Source organism: Triplophysa dalaica, chromosome 18, assembly GCF_015846415.1.
Source record: "Triplophysa dalaica isolate WHDGS20190420 chromosome 18, ASM1584641v1, whole genome shotgun sequence".
NCBI classification, from domain to species: Eukaryota; Metazoa; Chordata; class Actinopteri; order Cypriniformes; family Nemacheilidae; genus Triplophysa; species Triplophysa dalaica.
The window spans coordinates 3,071,142-3,085,309 of NC_079559.1; the positions used below are offsets into that span (position 1 = coordinate 3,071,142).

The 14,168-nt window shown below is 46.2% G+C and overlaps 1 protein-coding gene across 1 annotated transcript in view; it reads right to left on the bottom strand.

The window, feature by feature from the left end:
- plxna3 (plexin A3) overlaps positions 1–14,168 on the bottom strand; it is a 137,912-nt gene that overhangs the window by 57,483 nt on the left and 66,261 nt on the right. The window contains exons 6-8 of the mRNA XM_056772406.1: positions 9,907–10,030; positions 9,442–9,598; positions 7,873–7,972 (exon numbers count right to left, since the gene is read on the bottom strand). Of these exons, the coding sequence (XP_056628384.1) occupies positions 7,873–7,972; positions 9,442–9,598; positions 9,907–10,030 (381 nt within the window). The remainder of the gene's footprint in view (positions 1–7,872; positions 7,973–9,441; positions 9,599–9,906; positions 10,031–14,168) is intronic.

Here is a 14,168-nt window from a genome sequence, read left to right on the forward strand (position 1 = left end):
CCTGATGGAGGGAACGAGACGTTGTGTCGAGAACGACAGATGGGGTTCGCCCTTGAGAACCAATCAACTCTGACTACTATAGAAAAGGCCAATGAAATTTGGCGAATGCAATTTGCATGCCGGGCTCCGCCCCCGGAAATCCGGTATAAAAGGAGGCCGGCGTGCAGCATTCACTTACCTTTGTTCTGAAGAGCCTGAGACCTCTCAAACTGCAGCAGAATACGATACGTGTTCGTGGCATAAGGGACACAACGTCTCGTTCCCTCCATCAGGGAACTGAGGTTACATACGTAACCAAGACGTTCCCTTTCTGTCGGTCTCTCGACGTTGTGTCGAGAACGACAGATGGGGTTGCCTATGGAAAACGCCACAACGCTGTATCGCGTCACAATCTCTAGCGAAGCGACGGTAACAAGCCTGGGCGTGTCATCTCGAAGCTTTCGTGAGACTGTAACCTTCCAGTGTGGTGGTCGGGGGGTTCCAGAGCTTTCTTGGAGAAAGATGGGTACAGCCCTGACCGGTAACTTTCACGGACGGGGCCTTAGCTCTCTATAGGCGAGAGGCCGTCCAGATCAGTTTACACCGGGTAAGCGCGACTCTTAATCAGAGAAGCGCTACAGAGGCCACCTCCTACCCGTGGGGAGGAATATGGTGGATATAGGTATGGTCTCGTCCTTGGAGGAGAACGCATGGAACGTGCGGACTGAGTAGTTAACCGCGAGGTGGAGGCCCACCTGGGGAAGCTCATGGGTTACCAGGAGTGGGAACCATTCTCATGAGGATACATCAGACGGAACAGCCCACGGAGGGGGTGTTACAGACGTCCGGTAGCACTAGGTCCGGTTAGAGCTATCTGTGATAGCTCACATGGTATCCCGGCCTAAGGGGGAAGGCTGCTCTGCCCAGCCAGCCCCCAGGGGGTGCTTGTTTGGTGATGGATGGAATGCCTATTCTTAACCAGTGTCTGGGTAAGAAGGGAGGCTGGTGAGGTACCAGTTTCTTAGCGATGTGTTCGGGTAAGAAGAAAAGGTAAATAGCACACTGACCCAACCTGTTAGAGGGTGGAAAGGTGCTTTCGCAGGCATACGCCCCCCCGGATGCCAGTCCTACATGTCGCCACGCAGGACGTGGGCTGACACCGGGTTTACGCGAAGGTTGTTAACCCTTGCGAAGGTGTTTGGGCATAGCCCAACCCGCAGCTCTACAGATGTCTGCTAGAGAGGCGCTTCTGCCAGTGTCCAGGAGGTGGCTAAACTCCGTGTGGAGTGAGCCCTCACTGCCAATGGGCATGGGAGATTCTGAGATCGGAATGCCGTCGTAACGGCGTCCACGACCCAGTGCGCCAGCCTCTGTTTGGAGACAGCCTTCCCCTTCTGCTGTCCTCCAACAGACACGGAGCTGGTCAGAGCTTCAGAGCTCTGCGTGCGGTCCAGTACGTACTGGACACAACACTAATCGGGTTGGGTCTTCCTCCCCTATGGGGAGCGCCTGCAAGTTCACCACTTGGCCCCGGAGGGAGTAGTGGGAACTTCTTGGGCACGCACCCGGGCCTGGGTCTCAAGATAACGTGAGAGTTTCCAGGGCCGAGTTTAAGGCAATCCAGGGACACGGAGGATGCTCTGTGGTCCCCTACCCTCTTGAAGGAAGTGAGCGCCGTCAGGAGGGCCGTCTTACTCTATGAGGAAGATCGGAACCTCCGAGGGGCTCTTTGGGGGGCCCTGAGGCTCCCCAGGACCACTTAGGGTCCCAAGAGGGTATGGAGCGGAGATGAGGCGGATTCCGCCCTCTCGCTGCTTAGGAACCTGGTGACCAGGTCGTGTTGCCCTAGAAACTTTCCACCGACTGAGTCGTGATGAGTGGCAATAGCGACTACATACACTTTCAGTGTGGAAGGGAGATGTTAGTCTCCAGTCTCGTGAGGAGGGGAACACAATCCTGATCAAGCACCTCAGTGGGTCTTTCTCGTTGAGAAAGACACCAGGACGAGAAGAGGCACCGTCTAGAGGCGTGTAACCGCCTAGTAGATGGGGCCCTAGCCTGGGTGATGGTCTCAGCCGTATAGGGGGAGTAGCCATCTTAGGATCTTCTCGTCCCGTCTAGAGACCAGACATGGGTGTTCCAGAGGTCTGATCTGGGATGCCAGAACGTGTCCTTCCCCTGAGAGAGCAGGTCCTCTGTCAGGGGAATGGTTCAGGGGGAGTCGCTGTCCAGAGCATCGGCTCTGAGGCCAAGTGCGGTTAGACCGGTGTGGTGTAACCAATAACACTTGGTGCTCCTGCTCCCTGACCTTGCACAGAGTCTGTACAAGAAGGCTCCGGGGGGGAAGGTGTGCTTCCGCCCATCCCGCGGCCAGCTGTGCGCAAGGATATCCGTGCCGAGGGCAGGGACTATCAAGCGGGCAAATGGTGGTGTTACGGGAGGTGAACAGGTTTTACCTGGGCCTACCCGAACAGCCTCCAAATGAGCTGGACTGCACGGGGGTGGAGTCGCCACTCTCCACGAGGCATAAACTGGCGAGAAAGCACGTCGGCTGTCTAGTTCAGTTTGCCCGGGGTGTGTGGCCTGCAGGGAACGAGTCACCTGTTGACTCCACCGGAGGAGGCGTCGAGCAAGTTGTGTTTAGCTGCTGTGTGCGAACGCCACCCTGACGATCTGTATTCGCTACAGCTATAGTGCTGTCCTCGGAACAGCACGTGTATGTCTCGCACGAGAGGCCGTAGCCTGCTCAGTGCAAGTAGCATAGCCCACAACTCTTGGCAATTGATATGCCAGCGCAGGCGGGGGTTCGTCCAACACCCCACCTGCGTGCCCGTTGCACACTACACCGCACCCCTGCAGGGAGACTTCAGTCGTCACCACGACCTGCCTCATAACCTGCTCAGAGGGACCTGAGTCCGTCGAAAAAGTCATAAAGACTAGGGGTTATGGTGCGTCGGCAGCAGGGCGGCATCACCATGCGCCTGCTGCCGGTGTGCCACGCTCTCCTCGGAACTCGACTCTGAAACCAGTGTTGGAGCGGTGTCATGTGCATCAACTCGAGGGGTATTAGCCCGCGAGGACGCCATGTGTCCCAGGAGCCTCTGAATTGTTTCAGGGGGACCGCTGTCTGCCTAAAATGTTCATTTCAGACAGTTCAACACTGGTTGGGCACAACTGCGGACAGGTGTGCCGACATGGTGACAGAGTTGAGTTCCATACCGAGAAAGAGGATGCTCTGCACTGGGGAGAGCTTGCCCCTCTCTTGGTTGACCTGGAGTCCCAATCGACCTAGGTGCCGGAGCACCAGGTCCCTTTGTGTACATAACAGATCTCGCGAGTGTGCCAAGATAGGCCAGTCGCTGAGATAGTTTAGTACCCGCTCGCCTTCCTCCTCTCAGGGAGAAAGGGCGGTCAGGGACAGACCGAAAGGGAGGACTCTGTACTGATATGCCCGCCTCTCGCACGCGAACCGTGGGAACGGCCGGTGTCGAGGAGGATCGAGACATGAAAGTAAGCGTCCTTCAGGTCGATTGCCACGAACCAATCCTGACACCTCATAGATGTCAGGACGCGCCTCTGTGAGAGCACCCTGAATGGCAGCTTGTGAAGGTGCTCTGTTCAGGGTACGCAGCCTTTGGGGGCAACCCGCCGTCTTTCTTGGGAACGATGAAGTGCGGGTGGTGACCCACTGAACATCTTGGTTTTGAGGGACGAACTCGATGCCTGTTTTGCCAGAAGGGTGGTGACCTCTACCCGAAGTACGGAGGCGTCCCTGCCTCTGACAGAGGGAGAGATGATGCCCCGAAACTTGGGTGAGTCTCTGGCGAACTGGATCGAGTAACCAAGACGGACCGCCCTCATTAGCCAGCGAGACAGTGTGGGCAGCTCTCGAGCTCCCAGGGACTGTGACAGGGTGACCAAGGGGACGGTCTGCTTCATCATTCCCACGGGGGGTGGTTCGTCGGCTGGCAGAGCTAACCATGTCGCGGGGAGTCCCCGGAGGGAAGGTTTTTGCTCCGCCTGCTTACCTGCCTGGCGGGACAACGGCACGCACTGTCGGTTTGAGAGTGGTGACGGCTGTCGTATGTGTACGACCTCACGCCTCGCCAGGGTGTGAGGTCGGTTCGCCGAGCACAGTCCAGTGGAGTGTGCGATCGGCTGCAAGTAAACCCGGGGAGAACAGAAAACTCAGTGAGTAAGTGGGCGCCAAGCCCTAACAAGGGCCCGGCTTTGGTGACGAGGCAGGAGTCGTCCCGTACCGACCGATCAGAGCCGTGGCTGTGAAGGTTCGGGCCCGATGTTGTTCTCCCTGGGGTCTTCCCGTCAGTGTCCCTTCTCGCGAGGAGGTTGCTGACGGGGTGGAGGTTTCCCCCTCGACCTCTGCTTCCGGGGTGCCGCCTGTGGGGGCACAGGAACCGGAGCCGATGTCGAAAGGGTCCTGGGTTGCAGGGAAGCAGACGTCACGTGAGATCTCGGAGGCCTGTAGGCGGCCGAGTCGCGGCGTGAAAAAAATGTGGTTAATTGCCACTGTCTGCTTCGCCGTCAAAAAACTGCTGAGCGCAGTCCTCGACGGTGTTACCAACAACCCACCCTGCGAGATGAGTGCATCAAGAAAGCGGACTTCCTTGCTGTCACTCTTCTGCACAAGGTATAGCCGGGGGTGTCTCTCCTGGACCACTACCGTGGACATCGTCCGACCCAGGGCCCGTGCCGCCGCCTTAGTCGCCCGTAGAGCGCTGTCAGCGGTGGCACGGAGATCCTGCATTATACCCGGGTCGGCCTTACCCTCGTGGAGCCCTCTCAACGCCCTGGCCTGGCGGACCTGCAGGATGGCCAAGGCATAGAGAGAGGAGGCAGCCTGGCCCGCAACCTCGCAAGCTTTCGACACCAGTGATGCCGAAGTCTTACGTGCTTTGGACGGTAGGAGTGGTCGATCCCCCCCCAGGTGGTAGCCGTCCGCGGCACAGGTGCACCGCAGGCGGACGTTCCACCCGGGGGATCTCGACGCAGTCCTTGGCTGCCTCACCATCGAGGGAAGTACGGGAGCCGGAGCTGGTTTCACTGGAACGGTCCGTGAGTGGAGCGTTCCAAGTTTTACACAGCTCCTCATGCATCTCCGGGAAAAACATGGCACCCGGGGTGGGCGCGGTTTGCACCGCGCACCGACCTCGGGAACCACGTATCCCCGGGTTAGCACGGATGACATCACTTCTGCTTCCTCCTGAACTCGACCGCTGGGGGTGGAGTTTGGATTCGGCAGAGTCGGATGCCAGTCTCCCTCCGATGCTGCGAGCGACATCTCATCTACGTCACACATCGTTTCCGAGTGTGTGCGTGAGGATCCGGACGGTATGCCACCGCCGGTTGGGGAACGTTCAGAAGAGCGAATCGGGGTGCGATCGGCCCGTGAGCACTTGGCTGGCGGGTTTACGTTCGCAGAGTTCCCCGTATCACTAACGCTGCTAACGTGGGTGGTCATCGGGGCCGTAGCCACAGATGTCACAGCCCGGGTAGCAGACGAAATGGTGGCTGGTTCCCGTAGGAAGACAGCCACCCGTGACCGCAACTTCTGAATGACAATCTGCCCGCAGTGCAGGCAGATGTGTCAACGAACGCTGCTTCAGTGTGCTGGACGCCCAGACACCTAATGCAGCGATCGTGTCCATCCCCCTCCTCGATGAGGGTGCCGCACCCAAGAGAACAGCGGGACATGCCGCGCTGGAGAATGCTCAGTCAGTCCTGAAAAGGACTTTTAGAAAAAATCTCTAACACCTCCGGAACCGCCGAGACGCCCAGGGGAAGGTCGCTGCAGGAAGGGACGATCCGCTGTAACACGTCGTAGCACCAGCGTGTAGTTGTAGAGGATTGAATCCTGAGTTGTACTCATGAGCGATGGCTCTGAAGAACAAAAGGTAAGTGAATGCTGCACGCCGGCCTCCTTTTATACCGGATTTCCGGGGGCGGAGCCCGGCATGCAAATTGCATTCGCCAAATTTCATTGGCCTTTTCTATAGTAGTCAGAGTTGATTGGTTCTCAAGGGCGAACCCCATCTGTCGTTCTCGACACAACGTCGAGAGACCGACAGAAAGGGAACACTCATTAACTGACAACAGGCACAGCCAGAATTTTACTTTTAGAAAAACAGCATGTGGAAAGTTATTAAGTTTCTCTGGACAAAATTATGATGAATGTAGAATGACTTATAGACGTTCCCTGTTTTTTTTAAACAAAACAAGTTACATATTTTGCATCTTTGATGCTAGCAATAAACCTCAAAAAAAAAACTTTTGCCAAAACATTCAGATATTTGATTTGAAAGAATGAAAAGAGTTGGATGGAAGATTCACTTCCCTACATCTAAAATCAGCCTAAGCTGGTTGGGTGGTTTCAGCTGGTTAAGCAAGCTGGTTTTAGAGAGGTAATGGACACTTATTAATCTGTTTTTAGCTGGTCAGGATGGAACTCAAAGGCCAAAACTAGCTAAATACCAATGGACCATAAATTGACTTTTTAAAAGCTAGCTTAAAAAAGCGACTTCCATCTTAAACCAATTAAGAACAGCAAGTTTCTAGCCTGGTGTTCAGCTGGTTTTAGCTAGCGGGTTCCAGTGTGTCCAGCTAAAACCAGTTTGACCAGCAAACAGTGGCCAAAACCTCTCTGAAACAGCCTGCTAAACCAGCTAAAACCAGACTGGGAGACCATCTTAAATCCGTCACCCAGTTAAGGCTGGTTTCAGCTGAACTACTTTATATTGGTAATACAAGATCTGATCACACAGGAATTCTTAACTATTTTACGTATTTTACGCACGATATGAATCTTACGATAACATACGATAATAAGAAAAAAGCCACACTTGAGCTTCTTTCCCAACGCCACACCTAACCTAACATCACTGGTGTGAAAATAAGTTAGAGTAGGATAATATGAATTCATAACAATTGGCCATCTCGTAAAAAGGTATGAATTCCAATGAGATTGTGTTGGCAATAAAATATGACAATGTTATCAGATAAATTATGCTATCAAATAACGTTAAACATCCGCCTTCAACAGCTAGTCCGTTTGACACAAGTATAGACGGTTTCAAAGTGATAACATAAACAAACTTTACACATTTGTGGACTGCCCTTAACTTCCGGTACCCATTCACAAACAATGAATTGCATGTAGATTGTTTCTGATAACTATCAAAAGAAACTGTTACTTGGCTAAACTTGTCTCTCCAATATTTAGAATATAGACTGCGATTCCAAGTTCCACCACTAGATGTCAATGTACAATATGGTTTCTTTAAATGCGACCAAACTACAGGACCCATTCCACAGATTGTTTATTTATTAAAAGAACACATGAATATGAAATGTACCTAATACAATTATTATGAAATAAAAAAGTAATATTAATTAATATAAATATCAGTTAAATTAAATATAAATAGTTATATTATTAGACACTACCCAAACACAGGCCGGAAGATAACTGCAGTCCCGGTGCGCCAGTCCAATGAAACGGTCTTTATTTCGCTGCTATTTAGAAATACTTAAAATACAGTAAGGAAAGCTCCTCAAACAATGTAATGGGTTCTTCAAAGCATTGACTTCCAAACAGACACAACCGGGAACATCCAATGTGAACCTTAACAGAACGTCTTATCAATTAACTTTTCTTCGATATAATAACTAATAGTTTGTTTAAAAAGTTCAGCTTCGCTGTTGTAAAAGCAAGGATGTCAGGTGCAAAAAGTGCTGAATCCAGAGAGAAAACGCTGACAAAGCGGCCAAGCAGAGTTTGCAAGGGAATCTTTAAGGAAGCACATCAAACCCTGCCAACCAATCCAATCAAACCCTGTGCAAGGAGGTCAGAAACACATTTTCGACCGTCATACTTACGACTGCAAGATGCTGCAATTGTAGAAGATGAAATCGGTGGTGATGAATTTGAGACCCGTCTCTTTGGACTTCAGAGAGAGCTTCACGACTCGTTTATCGCCTGCAAGAGAAGCGAAAGAGACTGTAATGAAGTGAAAGAGAGCGAAAATGCACGAGAAACGAGGTTAACGTGATCAGGGCTGTTTGAACCCATCTCGCTGATGTCCTCCTCTCCTCACGTATACTCCATAATGTTCATTTTTTCTAATATATTTGATTGCGAGACCATTTATCCACTTCTTCCATCTACGAGAGAAATGCACTTAGGTTTCAAACTCCGCAACCCTTTCCAGTTCCATAATGACTTCATCTCTGCCCATCAAATTATACTCGTGGGCCTCACTTCACTATAATTGACATAATATTTCCATTTGTGGATGCAATAATTGTTATTAATGGGAATACCAGGCATCCGGAGTCTAAAAGTTAGCAGCGGTGAATTTCGTATTCTTAAGAGTACCTAAAAACAGAGAAAAATGGAAAAGGAAAATGAAGTCGTTCCTGAAGCTTCAGCGACTCGGATATAGACAAGATTCATGTAATTATCAGTCATCACAAAAGCACAAGAACAAAATGAGGAGAACGGAAAACAAATTGAATTAAAATGTAAAAAAACTTTTTTTTAAGTAGCTTTACAGACTTTCGTGAGAGCGGTAGAGGAATATAATTTGGCAGTAATGAAAATGACACTTTGAGTGGCAAAAATAGTCTATTTAACTAGTCGAAAATTTTGACAAAAAAACGAAAGACATTTTTAATAAAAAGAATTAAGGTAGTAAGAAATATTGGACAATTTATTATTTAACACCGTCTTGATTTTGTTCACATCAAAATAAAAAAGCTGTCTAATCTGAAAATCTAAAGTCGACGGTGGTAAAATGGCCCGTGAAGTAAATATTGAGACAAACATTGAGAACTAAACCGGGGGAGCTCATACAAGCCTTAAATTATGTATAATATTAGCCGTATGACATTATGACGATTGAAGAACTTATTACTGCTGGCAGTTAGCACTCAACCAAAAGAGCTAAACTTGAAGACCGAAGCCTAAGGATTTGATTCTGTCCAGAGACTAAAGAAATAACATGAGGCGGCTGAGAAAGAATTCTCTCCATGTTTACACTACAGTGAGGGTAGACAAGGAGAAGAGTGAGGTCGTAGCAAAAGGTTAGCGGGGACTATATGTAGTTGGTGAATCGGACTAGGGACGACTTGTTTGCGAGATTCAGAGTCGACTCCCTTTTTTCAAGCCGATAACTTTTTCATAGTTTTCATTCACCTTCGGATTTACAACTTGGCAGCTGCTTACTTTCAAACATTACACACTGCATGAAATGTCATTTTTATAATCTCATGTTATGTACTCTTTAAATTACGTTAGTTCAGAAGTCAAATCTAAAAAAGATAATATCTTAATCTGATATTTTATGATACCCAACAGACAAATTAAAATACTTTGTTCACAGCTAAATTATTATTTCGCTCGGAGGTGAAATGCATTTGAAATGACTGTGATGCATCACATCTTACCATAACTTTGGGTGACAGATGGGACGTCCCGCAGAGACGGGGACATACAGAGGATTTGTCCTTTAGCCAACACTTCACCTGGACTCTCCGTCAGCTCTTCAAACACACACGTGACTCCCGCGGAGAGGCTCGGGACGTTCGCTACCTTCACACTCAGCTGAAGCAGAAAGCAAATACACAAACACACGTTTCGACATGAGACATGATAAAAAATGAGCTGCCTAGATTTTTTTACATGAAAGAGATTTTATCACTGCTCTGTTGTGTCACGTAACCGACCGTTCACTATTAAAACATCTCATCCCCTTGATATTCATCTTAACACATTTTACATCAAAACATTTATTACGACACACTTAAAAGCAATGCTTGTGCTGCGGACATGTGATATAAAAACACTATAAAAGGCGGCAGCACGCCGCTGTGATTTTTATGCGTCTCGAGTGGGATGTAAAATCCGCTCACCTGCGTAGAAGCGGAGGTCACAGACATGTTATTAGGAGTGACGGTGATTTCAACACACTGTTTCAGGTCAGAGCTGAAGTGCAGAGGCTCCGCCCACTTCTCACACGCCTCCTTTCTGGAGCACCTGGAAATAAACACGCAAACAAACAAACAAACAAACGGATGAGTAAACGGAAAGATCCTGGCACCACAATGGCTCACGGTTGGCGGTGCTCGGCTGATAAGAGGCGAGAGCTGCATCTCCTTCAAGCTTCAGTGAGCAAGATTTTGCTTTTCCCTGCTCACTCAAGCCGGTGCATGTCAAATACCCAGAGTCCCTTTCAACATCAGAAACCGTCACAAAAACATATAATATCCTCGATACAGATAAATGTGTCGCTATGATAATGCCACTGTATGACCATGAGTGAGAGAACCAGTAAGATGAATATTAGTTTATTAACATTCATGGCATGTTTGTGAGACATAAAGAGTTAAATGTTGCAAACTTGCAGAATGCAAAGCTTTACGCATAACCCGACCCGTGGTTGAACTACATCATCTATCATAATGACAGTAACTACGTTTACGCAACAGCCGTGACACGGCAGATTAAAATACGTATTCCTTGTTATCTCCGCTGAGAGTAAATTCATATTTTGCAACTTCTCCCCTAAATGCAGCTATTGTTGATTACAGTTTTATGAAAAAAGCGAGCGGTACAGTACAAGCCAATGATGCGCAGCGAGGTTCAGTAAATTAAACGCGTTTTAATTTTAAGGCCGCTCCGCAGAGAGACTAATGAAAAACGCACACAGAAGAGAGAAAGAACAAGCTTGTAAAAGCACACTACACATCCAGCCGACCGGATTACATCAGACGCCTCAAAATCAGGTGCGTGCGAGCAAGGCAAATATTTGCGGAAGGATCGGGCGCCTAATTTATCATGATGTCCAAGATCGCATTATTTTCCATCAGCGATGGCAAAACGTCGCATTTTTACCTCCGGCGCGCTCGTCTGTCTGTTAAATGAAGAAAGTGCAGTCGATACGCAAGGAGCCATTATTCACCCGCAATGCACACAGCAGTAATGATTTGTTTTCCCTTAATTATGCCCATATATCTAAAAGGACAAAAAAATGGAGCAGTCTTAATTAAACAGACAGAAAAAGACAAGATCTCTCTCGGTACATGCACCTTCAAGGACTCTCCGTCGCCTTTCACCGTTGTTTTTTCTTCCCTTTCCTCGTTTTGTGAAATGAGATTTTGTCCAATTACACCGCGCTTGTCTTTCTGGTGAACTGGAACTAATGTGATTTATGATACGTTGCCACTTTACCCAGGTAGGGTGGTCTTAACTATAGACCAGGACATAAATACTGTGGTGACAACAATTTAGCGATATAACGGCGGCCCGATGCTTGGAGACTATGGGGATGTTTCTGTAAGAACGTATTGATTCCAGTCAACACGCGTCATGTACAGCGAACAGAATCTGGGACGGGAAGTCAACGAGGGCTATAAATCGCCTTTGACAGGAAACATGCAGAAGAGAAACAATGCTCAGTACAAGTGCTTATGACTTGTAGTACATTTTACAAGAAGAATCTACCTGGAGGAACAGGAAAGGGCTGCGATGAAAGATTATTTTAGTTTACGAAATGAAAACTATGAAAATGGTTCTGTTTGAAACCTAATAAATTATTGGCCTAAAAAGTTAAACTAAACGAAAAATTGAAATGTTGCCTGGGAGATAAACTCAAATAAGTTTAAGGGACTAAAATATTAATAATAAACAAAAACTACATTAAAACAAAAATAAATTAATCTCATATAGCAACATAAAAAATGAACAAATACATAATAATAATGACGAAATTGCTAAAACGTTCCTAAATTCAACATTAAAAAAAGCCAATTAAAAATATTATAAAAATATCAAAACTAAAATCAAAACTATAATAACTGGTATGATAAAATAACATTCCGTCATCATTTATTCACCCTCACATCATCAAAATCTCCATTAGGTTTAAAAAAGGATATTGATGTAGATAATATAAAACAATATTTAAAAAACAATATGCAGTAGTAAAAGATGTGCAACTTTAAATTAAGGGCAAAGATGTACATTTACTGTATATGAATATATATTATTATTTAAGATGTATTTAAAATGTTGTATGCATAGTTGCAAACTGAAGTTCTGCTTTTGAAAAGAATTAAGACACAAAAACACAACACATACGCAAAGCTTACTGAGCCAAGACCCAGAAAAACGTATACTATAGTCAAAAATGAGAGAATTAACAAAATATTTATAACCGATAGAACTGTACTCAATGTTTGCTTTATTTCCCATAAAAATCTTAAATTGTATTTTCTCAATAAGTACTATCCAGAGAGGGCATTTATCAACTACCCAATTGTCCAGGCATCACTTTTGGCCACGTCCGTGTTTATAGATAAAGATAGATAAATAAATTTAAACGCATTCAAAACATAAAAAGCACCACAACAAAGTACTTTCACTGAAAGAAAAGCAGCAGAGATGTTCATACAGGTACAGAGTGTCTTGAGTAAATGAGGACAGAACTGTCATTTATTCAGGGTGAACTATTTCTTCACCTTCATCTCGATTCAGTTCAGTCTTCTATAACCTCTGTGTGTTTCCAGTATCTGAACTAGGTTGAGGAACCGTTATGAAACCAAATTTGAATGGACTCATTTCTCTCCAGCTGAGAGCTCCATACTAAAAGAACCAGCTTAGCCATTTCATTTCCAAGAAATCCATTACGGCTCCATATTTGGTGTCCTTCTCTAAGAATAATTCCAGAGCGAGTTTCCAGTGGTTTTCCATCTCTGCTTTCCAGTTCAAGTAATATTACAAAGGGATATTTTAGCCAAAAATGTAAAATCTTTCATTATTTACTCTCCGTCATGTTGCTCTTGTATGCATTTCTTCTTCAGAACACAAATGAAGATATTTAGAAGGCCGCTATTGACTTCCTTTGTATGGACAGAAAACCAATGGACAGAAATGGACAGAAAACCATCTCTCAAAATATCATCTTTTGTGATTCATATACATTTTTTGGAATAATAAAAAAAATTGAGTGAACTATCCCCTTTAAGATCACATTAGCCGGGTTTCCACCCAAAGTTGCGAATTGAGTCTGTGCGCAAAATTGGAATGTCGCGAATAAGCACCGTTTCCATCCAACTAGTCAACCGTCACTTCCTAATAAACTGCCACTAAATATCAGTAAGAAAAGTAAGAGAAGCCACTGAATACAATCCTTTTCATATATTTAATAATACTTGCACAAGCATACGATTACGAAACACGATAAATGCGATGCTTTTGTGGATGCCTGCTGTCGTGTCAGTGGCAATTACAGAACTACTTTAACGACTTTGCTCAGGCATTTAAGAATGACCATAACAATATTTCTGATGCTGTGTAACAAGATCAGTCCTCTGGTTAGTCAGGTACGCCGTCTCATAGTGCAGTTACGTGACATTTTGAAGGAATTTATTTGCCAAATGCGTTTCCATCTCCCATTATTCACATAAACCCTTTTTTGCAAAAATGTAAAACCCCCTCAAGCGAGCAAATTAAGGGTTTTTAATTCCAAATTTAGCGTTCCCATCACTCGTTTCTGATGCGGAACTTCCAAATGCAAATAAAACCAGTGTGATGGAAACCGGCTCAGTGAAGTGTTTGTAAATGATGAACTAGGGCAGTAAAAGCTAAAAGACTTGAAAAACTTCAGAGCTCTTTCATAATGGAGAAGTCAGATAGCGGTGTTCTGGTGACTGAGAGGGTGGACATTTTGGTGAAATTGAGTGAGGGGGTAAAAGACGGAGGTAGAAAAATCAATGTCGTGCATTAATTGATATACGTAAAAGACTAAGTGCTCTGAGAGTCTGGGTCAATTGTGTCTTTGACTTTGATTAACAAAAGAAACAATGGAGGAAACCTATTGACAAGACGACTGTTTTTCTTTCAGGAAGTCTGTCTGGTACATGACCTTTACAGATTCTCAGACATCATCAGGGACTTAAAAGACTTATTTTACTTTACTTCTGGAAACAACAATAGTTGAGAAAATCTCTTCTGAAACTTTAATGGAGACTTTTGTGAGTTTTTTGAGAAGAAGACTATAATGCAAACTTGCATTAACTGTCCATGTCCATCAACAACCTAATGTCCAAGATAAATAATTGAGAAATTAAAAAGGTCTTATTTGTATTATTTGTATTATTTTTCTCATGTGCTT